Genomic DNA, 17,267 nt, shown 5'->3' on the forward strand with positions numbered 1-17,267 from the left:
ACGTGATATGACTTCCAGGTGAATTTACTCCCAGTAGCTTTGACCTACTGTTATGTATGTAAGTTATGCAGGATCAAAATCCTGCATAACTGATTGGCCCAGACTTATGGCAGGCCAATCTGGTAATGGATCAAAATCCTACCATCTGATTGGCCCTCAAGTTAAGGTTTCAACTGCACAATCATGGGAAGTCTGGGCGGAGCTAAAGGCTGTAAAAAGCCAGGGGTGTTTGCCTTGTTTTTCATTGCCAGGTTCTGTTCTGAAGATGGAATAAACATATTGAGCAGTTATCTCTATGTCTTCCTTTATACGCATGGACCCACTATATAACACCTACCATTGCCCTTGGACACTCAGTAGCATGTCTTTGGTCTTTGGTTGAACAGTTGCCCCTCCTTCCATGCTCAGGTTTTGTTCCAGAGTCCAGAGCATAAACTAAAATAGCATATACTCAAAATGCATTGAAAATCCCCAACATCTTGAAAATGTATACTGTTTCTTAAAAAATGCAAGACATATTCCCCCCACCCCAAGCACTGAAACGAGCATTCTGGCAGCAAATTTTGCTTTATGGCCAACGTAAATGGCCTTCTGGAAGCATGAGGAAGTGCACACTTCCGGCCCACCCCCAGAGAGGACAGAGCAGCCCCACATGTGCTGGCAGGGTGCAGGAGTCTTGCAGACCCAGGTAAGCTGGCAGGATGGGGCAGTGAGTAGGGCAGAATGAGGTGGTGATGGGTTGAGGAGGAGGGCAGATCTGGCTCCGGTAAGGGTTGGGTTTGGTGTCAGCGACACCCACCAAATCCTAGCTTCTTTCCCATGCTCAATCTTCCTTCACAGGTTCATTTATAGTTGTGGTGGCTATATAGCTGGCGCTGGTCTGAGTACACTCATCTTAGTCTTGGAAGCCTACCCCTTACCCTTGGAAGCTTACAAATGTTCCTTTACCCAGAGGACACCTCTGGGACCAACTCCTCTGCAGGATGCAATGCAAGCTGATTTAGTATGGCTGCTTCAGTGTGTTTGGGGAAAGCATAGGTTTGAGACTGGGACTTAACAGCACAATTCTTGTTGCTCAGAAGTATGTCCCATTCTTCTGGATAGTCTTACTGCTCAGTAAGTGTGTGCCCTATTTCAGCCTCCTGAATCCATACCTATCTGGACTTACAGCAGAAGATCTCAAGAGCCTGGTATGGTATTGTGAAAGTCATGCTACTATTGTGTGCTTTGGGACTACTGGGGCAAATCCCCGGATTTGCAAACCCATGTGCACACTAGTGGCTCACCCTGCCTGCACTGTAGCAGGTGACATGGTGGTGTGGGCAGTTCTGGGGCAACTCAGTATGGGAAACAGGATAGGTGGGGGCAGACTGAGGGTAGGAGGGCATGGATCTCAGTGGCAGACCTGTGCACTGGGATCCTACCCCCATTTTCACAGTCCAGCACACACTCCTTGGACTTGTCTGGCATAGGTCCAGGAGGCTTATATGGAGGTAAATAAAAATATTTTAATATTCCCCTGCGAGGCTGTTTTATAGTCTCCGCACCACACAGAATACAGGGCATTTTGTTGATGGTGCTTCCTCATATAGGCTGGTGTGGAAAGGGGTAGAATTGGGCTGCCTGTGGCTCACTTGGGTGAGTTTAGTTATTTCTCAATCTATTTGACAAGGTTGTTGAAAGGTTAAAACAGGAAGGGAAACATGTTTGCCAATTTGAGAATGGCTGGAGGACAAATTTAAATAAATGAACTGCTCAGCTTCTGCTGATGTAGCCTCCTCTTTCAAGGGGGAAATATAACCGGGAAAGGCACACTGGTCCTCTAAAGTTCTGTTTGCAAAAACTTCCAATCTTTTTGTAATTAGCCCATTTGGGACTGAACAGCAGTTGGCACTGTCCAGGAGGCTGACGTCTTCACCACAAGCTCTCAGCAAGGAAGATGAAATCCCCAGATCGCAGGAGGGGACTGTCAAGGAGACCTTCACAGGCTATCTTGATTTCCAAACGAGGTGAAAGCTGTCTGGGCATGGGGAGGAATTAGTATTCTCACTCCCATTCTCCATTTGCATAGTTGCATGAAGAAACTTATTCTAGTTATCAGTTCTCTCATTTCATAAGAGCATCTTTGTCCTGGAGGACCATACCACCCTCCACTTCCATCCATCTCCTCTTGCTCACCTGGATTTCTTCCATTGTTTCTGAGCCATCTTGAAAGATCTCCAAGTTTAGAAGATCCATGGTGAGAACGGAGCCTTACCTGGAAGCAAACACTGGCATTCTTACAAAGGAGACGGTTTTCTCTTTGTGATGGCAGACTGCTGCCAGCTGGAAGGGGGACTTACATTCACCTGCTGGATGAGGTGAGTGAAGGCACCCCCCACACATGTGAGTGTGTGCGCGCGCATCTGTGTGTGAGAGAGAGGGGAACAGAGCATCTGTGTGAGAGAGACAAGGGGGCAGCCTGTGTGTGTGAAAGAGAGGGGGGTGCATTTGTGTTGTGGAGAGGTTATGGAGGCCAGCTTGGGGGGGGGGAAGAAAGAGAGAGGTTGTGAGGTTTCAGGCTTGGGTGTGTGGAGAGAAAGAGGTTGTGATGCTCCAGGCTTTGGGGGGACGGACGGACGGACAAAAACACATGAATGCACAGCAACCCTCTGCGTGACTTCTATCAAGCTGCTGCAGCCCTGCTAACACACAGGAGCCTGGCTGTGTGTTTGGGGGGGGAGGGGGGTTTAAAGAGAGCATATGTCAGTGTGTGTGTGTGAGAGAGAGGGGGGCTTGTATGTATCTGTGAGGGAGAGACCATGCGGGAGAGAGGGATGCTGACAGACCCACTGGGCTGCAGCACGAGGGGGGACGAAGAAGCCCAGCAGGCTTCCCAGAGGCTGCACCCTGGTGGGTTGTCCTGGGCTGCAAGGGATGCAGGGCAGGAAGTGGAGGGAGGCTTCTGGCTGGTTGACTGGCTGCCTGGCAAGGCTCTGAGCTTTGGCCCTGTTGAGGAGGGGAAGGACACAGCTGCAGCTGCAGCCACAGCACTCGCTGTCCCGCGTTTTCTGGGAGAGACGTGCTTGGCTGGCCGGGCGGGAGGCTTTGTGGGGGCGACTGTTGCTTCAGCCACCTGTGTGTCGGCAGGGCTACAGCAGCCCAATGGAAGTCATGCAGGGGCGTTGTTGGCCCAGCGCGTTGTTGCCCCCCCAAGCTTTCTGCCCAGTGCATTTGCTACCCCCTGCACCACCTTAGCTATGCCACTGCCTTGAATTAACTAGTTTTGAAGTAGGACACTGGAAGCACATTGCATAAATCCACATTTTTATCTTCTTTTAGATTTTCCATAAGGAGGGGAACAGGTTGAGATTGTTGTGGAACATTGAAGCTGGTTAATGTACCGGTCAGAGCTGTGGTATGTGTGACATTACTTTCTCCAGGATGCTCAGAACGGCATGCATTCTTCCCCCTTTATCCTCACAACAGTCTTTCAAGGTGGGCTGGATGGGGACAGAGGAAATGACCAAGGTCACCCAGTCCCTGCCTGAGGAAGCCCTGAGGGATTAAAGAGGTTCCGCACACAGGAAAAATAACTATGGCTAAGGACATTACTTGAACAGAGGGAGACAATCACAGCTATTGTTACAAGGGCAGGCACAATAAGTAAGAAACAGAATCAGCTAAACAAACATCCCAGCCCAAGTAGGAGAGAGGAAATCACAAGCTCCTAAGCTAGGAACCAACTTCCCCCCTCCCCAGCAGGTAGGAGAATCTTCAGGCTACTCCATCACAGTGGCCCAGTAACCCAGAACTGCCCTGCTTTTTGAGATCTTTTCATCATGTCTCCATCTGAAGTTTTTAAGATCTGTTTTGCATGGTACAGGTAGGCTGGAACTTGGGAAATTATGCATGGAAAGTATCTTAGATGGGCAGGATCTGAAGGGTTAACAGGATGCTATTTGTTTCTCCCACTAGAACCAGCCATCAAGATGAATGGGTCCACTGTGACAGAGTTTGTCTTCCTGGACTTCTCCAGCTCCCAGACTGCCCAGTTTTTCCTTTTAACGCTGGTTACGACCTGCTACACAGCCGTCCTTATGGGAAATTTGCTAATCATAGTGACTGTGCTGTCTGAGCCCAAGCTCTTTCAGTCCCCCATGTATTTCTTCCTGGCCAATCTGTCTGTCCTTGACATCTCTTTGGGCTCTGTAGCAGCCCCCAAACTAGCAACCGACCTAGTGAACAAGGGTGGAACCATTTCTTTTGTAGGCTGCATGGCTCAGATAATGACCTTCCACTTCTTTGGTGGTGCAGAAATGTTCCTCCTCTCTGTCATGGCCTACGACCGTTATGTGGCCATCTGCCACCCACTGAGGTACACAACCATCATGAACCAACAGCGTTGCTTACGTTTTATCATATTTTGCTGGACAGGAGGCTTCATTCATGGCAGTCTTAATGCAGTGCTGGTGGCCCGACTTCCATATTGTGGTCCGAATGTGCTTGATAATTTCTTCTGCGACTTCCCACAGGTAATGAAGCTGTCCTGCTCGGAAACCTATGTTGTTGAGATTTTCACGTTGATCAATGACAGTCTGGTAGCTCTTCCCAATTTTCTGTCCTTGCTGCTTTCATATGTCATCATCCTGGCCACCCTTTGTGGCCGTTTTGGGAAGGGTGGTACTAAGGCTCTGTCCACCTGTGGCTCTCACCTGATGGTGGTTGGCCTCTACTATGGGCCCATTGGTTTTGTGTATTTTAAGCCTTCCTCTGGAAACCAGGTGGACAAGATGGCTGCTGTATTTTACATGGTGGTCACACCTTCCCTCAATCCCCTCATCTATACTCTGAGGAACAAGGAGGTGAAGGGAGCTATGGGGAAGTTGAAAAACAAATGTAAACGCCTCTTGCTGCTTTAACAGGAGCAGATGTGTGAATTTTCCTTTTCCTGCTACATGAATTGTTATGTATATGCACCCTCAAAGCAACTGCTAGAGGGCTTCCAATCACCAGCTTTCTCAGAGCATCTCTAATCTCCATGTATGTAGCATTACTTCTTGGACTGCTCAGTTTGCTTTCAAATTTGATAGCATCAGAATGGATGGTGTTTGTGAGTGCAACACTACTGCTTCTCTAGTGTTCAATCACTAAGAGAAGTTACTGATACTAGCAAAGCATTTATTAATCGTAGTATGCAGACTAATGTACAGATGGATTTTGTGCTCATGCCTGGGGCATGTTCCCATTGGAGAAACGGTGAATCCTGTCCTGTGTGTCCTCACACTGTTCTAAGTCAAGGAAGCATGGGATACAGCCTATACAACCGTGATTCGGGATCCTAAGAATGGAGGCCATTAGGGATAGCTTCTCTACTATAGCTGGGTAAAGAGGTACATTTTAAACTAGTGCATCTCTTATATTTAGTTGGGGGAAGGGGCAGCAACTATTCCAGTTCTCCTGAGCACAATGTCTGTTCTGCTTCCTGGTGTTTTTTCTGCTTCCTGTTAGATTATCAACCCTGTTGGGAAAGGGGACAACTGAATCATCAACTGCTTTGTGAAGTTCTTTTTTGCTGAAAAGTGACATATAAATTAAAACTCTGAAGCTGCTTAATTGATATATAAGTTGATGTCTCTCATCACTGACACAGAAGAACACTATTCTGATTCAGGATTTCTCAGAATTCCCACTAGAAGTAAAACAATGGAAAGGCTGTTGCTTTACGTTCATGGCTGAACATCAATGAAAAGTGAGTGCTGGACAAGCGGGATTTTTATTTGATCCAGCCAGGCATGTCCTCCTTCCACTTCCTGCTCGAGCCTCATCCAAGCTCCACCCTGGGCAACTGACAGAAATTATCTGCCATTTTCTAGTGCAGAGTGGCAGTCAGTCAGGGCTGGCCCAAGGATTTGAGGGCTCCCTTGCAGACAACCTTCAGACAGCCCCCTGAATGTTTGAGAGAAAGGCCATGCACGGTGAGACAAGAACCCAGAATTTTCTGGGGGGCAGTGTCTGTGAGGATACTCTAGCCGCTCTCATGCCAAGCTTTGGCACACTTTGTAGATCTGTACATATCACATCACAGCCCAATCTTTCAAGGGTGAATCATGAATGCTTGGACAGGGAGGAAGTAGCAACGGGTTCTCACATTTTAGTGAGTGAAAACAGTGGTATTTTTCAGCCCTACTGACTTGTAGGGCTCAGCAGATGCTGGACCTTATTAAGGCCTCAGCCACACAGATGGCAAAGCCACTGTCAGCACAGCCATGAGGACTCCTGGGGCACTTGTCTCAGGTGCAAATTGTGAACGCATTGAGACATGGAGGGAAGGAGAGTGTCGAACTAGAACACCTCCTGGGGCACATTATACTCCTCTCCTCCACTTTCTGCTCAGTTTACTTCATTTTTCCAAATCCAGAAAGTAGTGGAGAAGGAGCGAGAGGGAGAGCAGTGGCAGCTCCTTGTACCTGCTGATGCGTCAGCCAAGAAGAGCTGGTGGTCACCTTGAGTTCCAACCCTCTGGTGCTAGAAGATCTTGGATGATCTTGCTCAGTGCTTTTTTTGTGAAAAAAAAGGTGCAGGAACTCACAACTTGTTAATCTTTTATTTATTTATTTATTTATTTATTTATTTATTTATTTATTTATTTATTAACCATTTTTTATTGGAGAAATAAAATATTTTTTATGTGCTTCCCCCCTAAAGATGAACTTACTTCTGAGTAGACATGCATAGGATTGGGCTGTCAATCTCCACATACCCTTCCCCTTAGCTACTTTTCTACACATGGGGAAAAATACTGTACAGGTGCACTTGTAGCGTGTAGTATGTAGTGTGGCACTACTTTGAGGAGAGGAAGCAGTGAATAGATTCCAAAAAATGGCTTACATGAGTTCCATGTAGCAAAATTACTCTAAGCAACTGTGGGAGTAAGAACAAAAAAGGAATTCTTACATGAGAGGGGTCCTTAGGTGCACATAGAAACAGCTATTTTTGCAAACAAGCGATTAAATATGGTTTAATTCAGATATCAGAATACTCTTTGGGAAGGCGCTTGGCATGCAATTGTTTGTTCTCTGCTGCCCTGATCAGCTGCTTTGCATTGCTGGAGAGGAGCTACAAACACTGGCTGGCGGAGGGCATGCTTGTGGGGGAAGGATGAGGAAGATCTCTGGCAAGGCTGGACAGCATGTTGTACACACGTAGAATCCCTTTCCACCTGCCCTTAGCATATGAAAACGGGTGCAGATATATATCTCTGCCAGGATTAAGAGCCCAATCCTAGGTATGTCTACTCTGAAGTAAATCTCGTTCTAGTCAATGGAGCTTACTCCCAGAAAAGTGCCTAGGATTGCAACCTAAGAGCCCAATCCTATGCATGTCTATTCAGAAGTCCACTTTAGTCAATGGGGCTTACTGTGGATAGGATGACAGCCTTAGAGTCAAATCCTGTGCCTGTCTACTCTGCCTCTGTTTTGCTCCCCCCCTCCTGGAATGCCTCCGAAGGGGAGGGGCCCCTGCAAAAAGGTGCCGGAACTCCGTCCCCCCATGTTCCATTAGAAAAAAAGCCCTGATCTTGCTCACCTCCAAACATTTCCAAATGTTTCCAAAAGCACCAATAATTCAATTCCTCCTTCCAAAACAAACAATATTCTCCAATACAACCCTTGCAGTTTGACTTCCACGTGAGCGTACTCACAGTAGCTTTGGTCCATTATTGCACTAGAACAGTCAATAGGATCACATTGATATTTTGCTGCACAGTCGCCCCTTGCCCTATGTGAGGGTTATGTTCCAAAGTCCAGAGCACAAAACTAAAATAGCATGTACTAAAAATTGCACTGCAAATCCCCAACATCCTGAAAATGCATGTCCCTTTAAAAATGCAAGACACAGGCAGGACTTGACATGGAACAGCTGCTTCATTCTCCAGTTTGAGGCTCCATCCAGGGCATGTATTTATTAAGTGGAATGGTGGGTGAAATCACCTGCAGTCTTTAAACTCCTGATTTTCTGTTTTTGGTTTGCCAGCTACATGAAGTTGAATTTGAGCAAGTGTATCACACACAAGATGTGGACCAACTGTATTAAACTGTGGACCCTGAAGAGATCTTCTAGACCGAGGACTGAGGAAATTGTGTGTGTTCACTGCAAGAAGCATAGAATTTGTTCAGTGAAAAATTTGCGGGGGAACCAATGTGGGTCCTTTGGCTAAATTGCTAGACATATTGCCAAATTCTACCACCGTCCTGACTGAAGGAACTTGCATTATGGCAGCCAAAGAGATAGCCAGGGCTGTGCTAGTAGGGCATATGCCCTGGACACCCCGTGAGGGGAGGCGCCAGATTGGAGTGCTGCTAGCCAGTAGTGTCTGAGTAGTGTCTCTCCACCTCTGGAGAGGCCTGGGTAGTCCCGTTTATAAACTCAGCTGCAGGAGATCCACCCGCCCGTCACGTAATCTGGCAGCATGGGGAGGGGAAGGGCAGAATGGGGCAGTGATGGGATGGGGAGGAAGGCAGATCTGGTTCTGGAAACGGCTAGGTTTGGTAACGCTGGCAACCGCTGAATCTTAACCCCCTTCCCATATCTGATTTACCTTCACCAGTCCATTAAAGTTGTGCCAGGTCTATAGGTGGTGCCAGCCTTAGAAGCTTACCCCTGGGTAAAGGAGCAAATGTCCCTTTCCCAGAGGAGACTGCTGGGATTGGTCCCCCTGCAGATGCAGCACAAGCTGTTTTTGTGTGGCTGCATCCGTCCGGGGGGGGGGGGGAGCATGACTGAGACTGTTAGACCAAAGGGACTTACAGCACCATCCTATGCTTATCTATCAAATGTATGTACCATTCTTCTGAACAGTCTTACTCATAAGTAAATGTGTTTTGGATTTCAACCTTATGAACCCATTCCTATCTGGGCTTAGATCATCACTGGATCGCGAGATCCTAGTCAGGTGTTGTGAAACACATACCACTACTGTGCACTTTGAGACTGCTGGTATAAATTGCCAGACCCCCATGTGCACACTAGTGTCACATCCTGCCTACACTGTAGCAGGTAGCATGCCAGTGTGGGTGGCTCTGGGGCAGTTCAGTATGCGGAGCAGGGTAGGCAGGGCAGACTGAGGGTGGGAGAGCATGGATCTCAGCGGCAAGCACGCTGGGATTCTATCTGCATTTTCATAGCCTGCCACACCCCCTTATTGCTCCTTGACTTACCTGGCATAGGTCTATTGGTAGCCAGGAGGCTTACATGGAGGTAAACAAAAAATATTTTTATATGCAGCTGGTGCCTTGGTATCTGAGGGGGAGCCATTCTCGGACACGCCCCCCCTCCCGACACCAGTGAAAACGTGGATAAAAAAACCACAGTTAGGGATCTCCGAAGGCAGATACACAGTCTCTGAAGGCAGCTGGAGCTCTGGGAGGCCTCAGAAGGTAAATTCTAATTTTGCGTCGTAACCAGAAGTGACGTTTTAAGGCCTTATAAGGCCTTTGGAGGGCTGGGGAAGCCCCCGTAGGCCTTCCAAAAGCCTTAAAAGACTTTAAAATGTCACTTCTGGTTTTGACGCAAAAATGGAAGTGACCTTCTAAGACATCCCAGCAGCCTTAGAACACAACTCCAGTCGCCTTTGTAGGCTTCGAGTTGGGCTAAATCTGACTCATGGGTCCCAAGGACCCTTGTTGAGCCAGATTTGCGGATACAAAATCCATGGATAAGTAGGCTCAACCTGTACTTCTTCCAAGTTGTCTAGTCGTCCCCCCATAGGATGCATGCAGTGCATATTTTACATCACGTAGGCTGATGGGGGGATATAATTGAGCTGCCTGTGACACAGCTGGGTGAATTTTGAACCAGTTCTTATTTGTCAGAGCAATCTATTTGACAGGGTTGTTATAAGGTTAAAAGATGAAGGGAACTCTCTTTGCCACACTGATGATGGCTGGGGTACAAATTAAATAAACGAACTGCTCAACTTCTGCTGACATCGTCTCTGCTTTCAAGAGGGAAAAAAATACTTGGAGAAAGCACACTGGCCCTCTAAAGTTCTGTTGCTTGCAAAAACTTCAAATCTTTTGTAATTAACCCACTTGGGTCTGAACAGTGGTTGGCACTGTCCGGAGGCTGACGTCTTCACCACAAGCTTTCAGCAAGGATGATGAAATCCTCAGATTGCAGAAGGGGACTGTCAAGGAGAACTTCACAAGCTATGCTGATTTCCAGGTGAGGTGAAAGCTATCTGGCCATGGGGAGGAATGAGTATTCTCACTCCCATTCTCCATTTGCATAGTTGCATGAAGTAACTTATTCTCATTCTCCATCCTCTCATTTCATAAGAGCATCATCTTGGACCACACTACCTTCCAAATCCATCCATCTCCTCTTGCTCACCTGGAACTCTTCCATCTTTTCTGAGCCTTTTTGAAAGATCATGAAGCATAGAGGATGAAGGATTGCCTTGCAATGAAGTCTTGATCTCTGTGATGGAGAGTACCTGCCCGGATCCCCTCTGAGTGTGGATTGCAGCAGGAGTGAGTACTGTGGCTGTTTCTGAATTTCTGGAGACTCTTGAATTTCTTTGGCTATTCCTTGTTTTGCAAGCGCTGGTCATTTTAAAATCTAAATTCATACATGTTTAATTTTTTGACAATTCAGAGAGGAGTTTGTTTCTATTAAGGTAGGATTATTACAGCCTATGTCTAACTGAAAGCAATGGGCTCACTTCTGAGCAAGGTAAACAGCATTTTCAAACCCTCCCAGCAATGAGTCATTACTACTGCTATTGATATTGCTGTAGTGATTGTTTATTACATTGGTTTCCAAACTGTGGGTCCGGGACGCACCAGTGTGTCACAACCAAATTTTTGGTGGTTTGTGAAACTGACGAGGCCAAATAGGCCTCGTACATCAAGAGTTAAGCAACCTGCTATTTGTGCTGGGGAGCAGTGCTGCCTAACCACCATTATAGCCACAGGTTTGAGCAGCTGGTAAAGTGAAACTTCTTTTTAGATAGCTCCCAATGCTAAAAAGTTTGGGAACTTCTGGTTTTTTTGGTATGCCATTCAGTCTGTAACATTCCAAGGGAGTTTCAGTTTTTTAAAGAAAGACCTTAACCCAACACAGGGGTTGAAATCAGTAAAATAATGAAAATGATAGACCGTGAAGAGCCAACCTCCATAGCAACTGACTAGATAAAGTATGGAAATTGCTTTTGAGCAATTTTATATATTTGAGTTATAGAGGAGTTTTTAAAATTATTGATATCACTGGGTATTTTGAATCGTATTATCCATTCAGACGTATTCGACCCTTGGAGATCCCATGAGCCAGCTCTCTCCGTGATTTCCGTTCTTGTACAACTTCTTTCAATAGCTTTATATTTTGGCCAGTGTGCTTTCATTACATCCAGCCAACATGTTCTTTGGACACTTTCTTTGTCGTCTTTTGCCACTGACATTTCCAAGCATAACGTCATTCTTGAAAGATGTTGACCTCATAACATGGCAAAAGTAACTAAGGGCACAATCCTAGTCAGGTCTACTCTGAAGTAAGTCCTATTTTGTTCAATGGGGCTTACTCTCCGGAAAGTGTGGTTAGGATTGCAGTCTAAGTCTAAGTTTTTTTATTATTTTGCCTTCTGGTGACATGTCTGGTTTTATGGGGCTGTAGCGCTTCTTTATTTGTTATCTTTGCAGTCCCTCCTCCAACACCATAGCTCCAAAGAATCAATTTTCCTTCTGTGCAACTTTTTCATCATACAACTTTCACAGGCATATGTAGTTATGGTGGACACAATAGTGTGGACTAATCTTGTCCACACTATTGGACAAGTGGTCGTTAAACTGACCAATTGAACTTGGTCATTAAACTGACATTCTTACTTTTTCATATTTGATTCATACTCATCATTGCTGTGCAACCCAGCATAATTCAGTGTTTAATTTCTTAGCTGCATCAGTGACCCTAAAAAGATGATTTCTTCCAGACGTTCAACCTCCTCTCGACCAATTAATATTTTGATATTTCCATTTGTTGCAGTTGTCATAAGACACTGCCTAAATCCACATTATTATCTTCCTTCAGATCTCCCATAATGAGGAGAAGGGGTGGAAATCATTGTGGAACAATGAAGTTGCTTAATGAGCTGGTCAGAGCCATGGTATGTGTGACATTATTTCATCCAAAGAGCTCAGACACAGATTCCCTTTTTTGCCCCTCACACCAGACATTTGAGGTAGGCTGGATGGAGACAGAGGAAATGAACAAGGTCACCCAGTCATCTCCCTCCCGGAGGAAGATCTGAGGGATTAAAGCAGTCCCACACACAGGAAAACCCACCATAGCTTAGGCCTTGACTTGACCCGAGGAAGAAAAGAGCAGCTATTTCAACAAGAGCAGAAACAATAAGAAAGAAAAAGAATCCGATAAACAAACAGCCCAACCCAAGTAGGAGAGAGGAACTCACAAGCCCCTAAGACAGGGACAACCGTATCCCCCTGACATGAAACTGATGCTTCATCCAGGTCTTTGTTTTTCTTCCTTTGGTGTTAGAGTAGCTGGGATTCCTCAGATGTAAAAGATTCAGGTGAGAAGGGTTGGGTTCATTGGTAAAGTGGATGAAAACCTTAGGAGAAGGGAACTTTGCTGCCTCCTTGGTGGGGGAGATCTGAAGGAGAGTTAGTGTGATTCTGGTATTGTGAATAAGTGAGAGGAATTAAATTCAGGGATGGCTGCTGCAGGGACTGGTGAGTGCATCCCAGTCCCTGCAACCCCCTCAGTGATGCGATCCTGGGGATCGTATTGCTGCCTTCCCTCTGCCCCTGCTGCCTCCCCCACCCCTCAAAGACTTACTGTGGGTTTCAAACTCCCAGAGAATTTGAAAACCACAGCCCTAGAGAGTTAAGAGAGAGGCTAAAGAGGACCTACTCAATAGTTTATATTATAAGGAAGGGGGTTCAGCCCAGGAAATCCCTCTAGTGATCCTGGGCTGGTGGCAGTGAGGTAGCTACCTGGGGGTATGCTTTGTCCTGCCTGGGGGACCCTGACACCCCCCTCCCCCAGAAGGCAGATAAACCTCTTCACAATGTTCTGGCTACTTCATCACAATGGCCTGGTAAGCCTGAACTGCCCTGCTATTTGAGGTCTTTTCATTATGTCTCCATCTGGAGTCTTTTTGCAGAGCAAGGGTAGGTTTCGAACTTGGGAACTTCTGCATGCAAAGTCTGTGAGGGCTCAACCCTAATATGGTCATGGGTCAACTCCTTTGCTGTAGCCTGCCAGTGTGGGGAAAGTGCTGAAAAGCACTTTTGCTCCACTGGGAGAGGAGGAAGGTCTAAGCCCTGCTTGGATGGTAAGCTCATGCTGGCTGAGCTAGGCCAGCATAAGGGTCTGAAGGGGGTGTGGGGAGGATGGGAGGAAGGTGTTTTGGGGAGAGCGGGTGTGAGAAAAGGAGGGGTGGGGCCAGGATCTGGCACTTAGGTCGAATCCTATCTCCTTTCCTGGGCAGCCCAGAGCAGCTTCGGGTTGCTCAGATCTGTACCACGTCCTGGGGTGGCAGAGATCCAAGTAGCCCCATGGGGGTTGCTGCTGCTTTAGCGGAGAAAAGGGGAAATGATTCCTCTTTCCCATGCTGCACTGCTTTGGGCCCCAAACCCACCTTAGATGTAGGGCAGGCCAGTATTGGGCTGCCTGATGGGCAGGATTTGAAGGATTAACAAGATCCTGTTTGTTTCTCCCACTAGGACCAACCATCAAGATGAATGGGTCCACTGTGACAGAGTTTGTCTTCCTGGACTTCTCTGGCTCCCGCACTGCCCAGCTCTTCCTTTTAACCCTGGTCATCACTTGCTACACAACTGTCCTTGTGGGAAATTTGCTAATCATAGTGACTGTGTGGTTGGAGCCCAAGCTCTTTCAGTGCCCCATGTATTACTTCCTGGCCAATCTGTCCCTCCTTGACATCTCTATGGGCTCTGTAGCAGCCCCCAAACTAGCAGCTAACCTAGTGAACAAGGGTGGAACCATTTCTTTTGTAGGCTGCATGGCTCAGATAATGACCGGCCACTTCTTTGCTGGTGGAGAAATGTTCCTCCTCTCGGTCATGGCCTATGACCGTTATGTGGCCATCTGCCACCCACTGAGGTATGCAACCATCATGAACCGACAATGTTGCTTTCATCTTATCATATTTTGCTGGACAGGAGGCTTCATTCATGGCAGTTTTAATGTAGTGGTGTTGTCCCAACAACCATATTGTGGACCAAATGTGCTTGATCATTTCTTCTGTGAAATCCCACAGGTAATGAAGCTGTCCTGTTCAGAAACCTATATTGCTGAAATACTCATGTTGATCAGTGATGGCTTAATCATTTTACCTTGTTTTCTGTCCTTGCTGGTTTCTTATGTCATCATCCTGGCCACCCTTTGTGGCCGTTTTGGGAAGGGTGGTACTAAGGCTCTGTCCACCTGTGGCTCTCACCTGATGGTGGTTGGCCTCTACTATGGGCCCATTGGTTTTGTGTATTTTAAGCCTGCCTCTGGAAACCAGGTGGACAAGATGGCCGCTGTATTCTACATGGTGGTCACCCCTGCCCTCAATCCCCTCATCTATACTCTGAGGAACAAGGAGGTGAAGGGAGCCATGGGGAAGTTGAAAAATGAATGTAAACGCTTCTTGCTGCTTTAACAGGAGCAGATGTGTGAATTTTCCTTTTCCTGCCAAATGAATTGTTGTATATATGAGCCCTAAAAGTAACTGCTAGGGGGCTTCCAACAACCTGCTTTCTCAGAGCATCTTTACATGTATGTGGCATTATTTCTTGGAGTAATAATGCCCACTTTGCTTTTGAATGTGATAGCATCAGAATGGATGGTGTTTGTGAGTGCGACACTACTGCTCCTCTTGTGTTCCATCACTAAGAGAAGTTACTGATACTAGCGATGTATTTGTTAATTGTAGCATGTGAACTAATGTACAGATGAATTTTGTTTCTCATGCCTAGGGCATGTTGCCACTGGAGAAGTGATGACTCCTGCCCTGTGTGTTCTCACACTGTTCCAAGTCAAGGAAGCATGGGATACAGACTATACAGCCATGTATTGGGATTGTAAGAACAGAGATCATTAGGGATAGCTGCTCCACAATAGCTGTACAAAGAGGTACCTTTTAAACTGGTGCATCTCTCAACTGATGCATCTCTTAAATGGGGGGGGGGCAGGGGGACAAATATCTTTGTTCTCCTGAGCACAGTGTCTCTTCTAGTGACTGTTTTCTGGTGTTTCTACTACTTCTTGTTAGATTGTAAGCCCTTTTGGGAAAGGGACAATTTATTCCTTTCTTTGTGCACCGTCAACTGCTTTGTGAAGTTCTTTTTTGCTGAAAAGTGACATATAAATCATAACTCTGAAGGTGCATAATTGATACAGTTTGACGTCTCTCATCACCGGCATAGAAGAACATGATTCTCAGGATTTCTCAGAATTCCCACTAGAAGTAAAGCAACGGAAGGGCTGTTGCTTCAAGTCCCTGGTTGAGCATAGTTGGAAAGTGAGTGCTGGATTAGTAGGATTTTTTATTTGATCGAACCAGGCATGAGGAACTGGCATAAATTGTCTGCCATTTTCTAGCATGGAGTGGCAGGCCATCAGTCAGGGCTGGCTCAAGGATGTGAGGGCTCCCTTGCAAGCCACCTTCAGTCAACTCCCTGAATTTGTGAGTAAAGGGACATGACCCAGAGTTGTCATGTTCCTTGGCAGTGTCTGTGAGGAGAGCCCAGCTGCTCTGGTGCCAAGTTTTGGCACGCTTCACAAATATGTTCACATCACAGGGAACTCTGGAGAAGCCCGGTTTCTCAGTGATATTGCTTGTATGGGGAAGAATCAGCAGCAGAGGCTCCACCCTCCCTGATCACCTTGTATTGAATTAAAACAGTAGTGTTTTTTCAGCCCTATTCACCTGTAGGGCTCAGCAGATGCCAGACCTTGTTGTGGCCTTCAGCCACACAGATGGCAAACTACAGTCAGTGCAACCATGAGGAAGCCTGAGGCACTTGTCTCAGGTGCAAATGGTGAATGAATTGGGAGAAATGGAAGTAAGGAGCATAGTGAACATAAGAACATAAGAACATAAGAACAGCCCCACTGGATCAGGCCATAGGCCCATCTAGTCCAGCTTCCTGTATCTCACAGCGGCCCACCAAATGCCCCAGGGAGCACACCAGATAACAAGAGACCTCGTCCTGGTGCTCTCCCCTACATCTGGCATTCTGACTTAACCCATTCCTAAAATCAGGAGGTTGCGCATACACATCATGGCTTGTACCCCATAATGGATTTTTCCTCCAGAAACTCATCCAATCCCCTTTTAAAGGCGTCTAGGCTAGACGCCAGCACCACATCCTGTGGCAAGGAGTTCCACAGACTAACCACGCGCTGAGTAAAGAAATATTTTCTTTTGTCTGTCCTAACCCGCCCAACACTCAATTTTAGTGGATGTCCCCTGGTTCTGGTATTATGTGAGAGTGTAAAGAGCATCTCCCTATCCACTCTGTCCATCCCCTGCATAATTTTGTATGTCTCAATCATGTCCCCCCTCAAGCGTCTCTTTTCTAGGCTGAAGAGGCCCAAACGCCGTAGCCTTTCCTCATAAGGAAGGTGCCCCAGCCCCGTAATCAGCTTAGTCGCTCTCTTTTGCACCTTTTCCATTTCCACTATGTCTTTTTTGAGATGCGGCGACCAGAACTGGACACAATACTCCAGGTGTGGCCTTACCATCGATTTGTACAACGGCATTATAATATTAGCCGTTTTGTTCTCAATACCCTTCCTAATGATCCCAAGCATAGAATTGGCCTTCTTCACTGCCGCCGCACATTGGGTCGACACTTTCATCGACCTGTCCACCACCACCCCAAGATCTCTCTCCTGATCTGTCACAGACAGCTCAGAACCCATCAGCCTATATCTAAAGTTTTGATTTTTTGCCCCAATGTGCATGACTTTACACTTACTGACATTGAAGCGCATCTGCCATTTTGCTGCCCATTCTGCCAGTCTGGAGAGATCCTTCTGGAGCTCCTCACAATCACTTCTGGTCTTCACCACTCGGAAAAGTTTGGTGTCGTCTGCAAACTTAGCCACTTCACTGCTCAACCCTGTCTCCAGGTCATTTATGAAGAGGTTGAAAAGCACCGGTCCCAGGACAGATCCTTGGGGCACACCGCTTTTCACCTCTCTCCATTGTGAAAATTGCCCATTGACACCCACTCTCTGCTTCCTGGCCTCCAACC

The 17,267-nt window shown here is 46.7% G+C and overlaps 2 protein-coding genes across 2 annotated transcripts; both read left to right on the forward strand.

Moving 5' to 3' along the window:
• Positions 1-3,971: 3,971 nt before the first annotated feature.
• On the forward strand, positions 3,972-4,901 carry LOC136653953 (olfactory receptor 4Q3-like). Its single transcript, XM_066630818.1, has one exon. It carries the CDS (start codon positions 3,972-3,974, stop codon positions 4,899-4,901), a length of 930 nt encoding a protein of 309 aa, XP_066486915.1.
• Positions 4,902-12,706: 7,805 nt separating this feature from the next.
• LOC136653954 (olfactory receptor 4Q3-like) lies at positions 12,707-14,665 on the forward strand. The gene is made up of 2 exons (XM_066630819.1): positions 12,707-12,725; positions 13,722-14,665. The coding sequence occupies exons 1-2, from the start codon at positions 12,707-12,709 to the stop codon at positions 14,663-14,665; spliced, it is 963 nt and encodes a 320-aa protein (XP_066486916.1).
• Positions 14,666-17,267: the final 2,602 nt, after the last annotated feature.

The sequence above is a fragment of the Tiliqua scincoides genome, chromosome 5 (genome assembly GCF_035046505.1).
Source record: "Tiliqua scincoides isolate rTilSci1 chromosome 5, rTilSci1.hap2, whole genome shotgun sequence".
Lineage (NCBI taxonomy): Eukaryota > Metazoa > Chordata > Lepidosauria > Squamata > Scincidae > Tiliqua > Tiliqua scincoides.

Bases quoted from the DNA above. Each gene is read 5' to 3' on its own strand.
- LOC136653953 (XM_066630818.1), top strand. From the start codon at position 3,972: ATGAATGGGTCCACTGTGACAGAGTTTGTCTTCCTGGACTTCTCCAGC.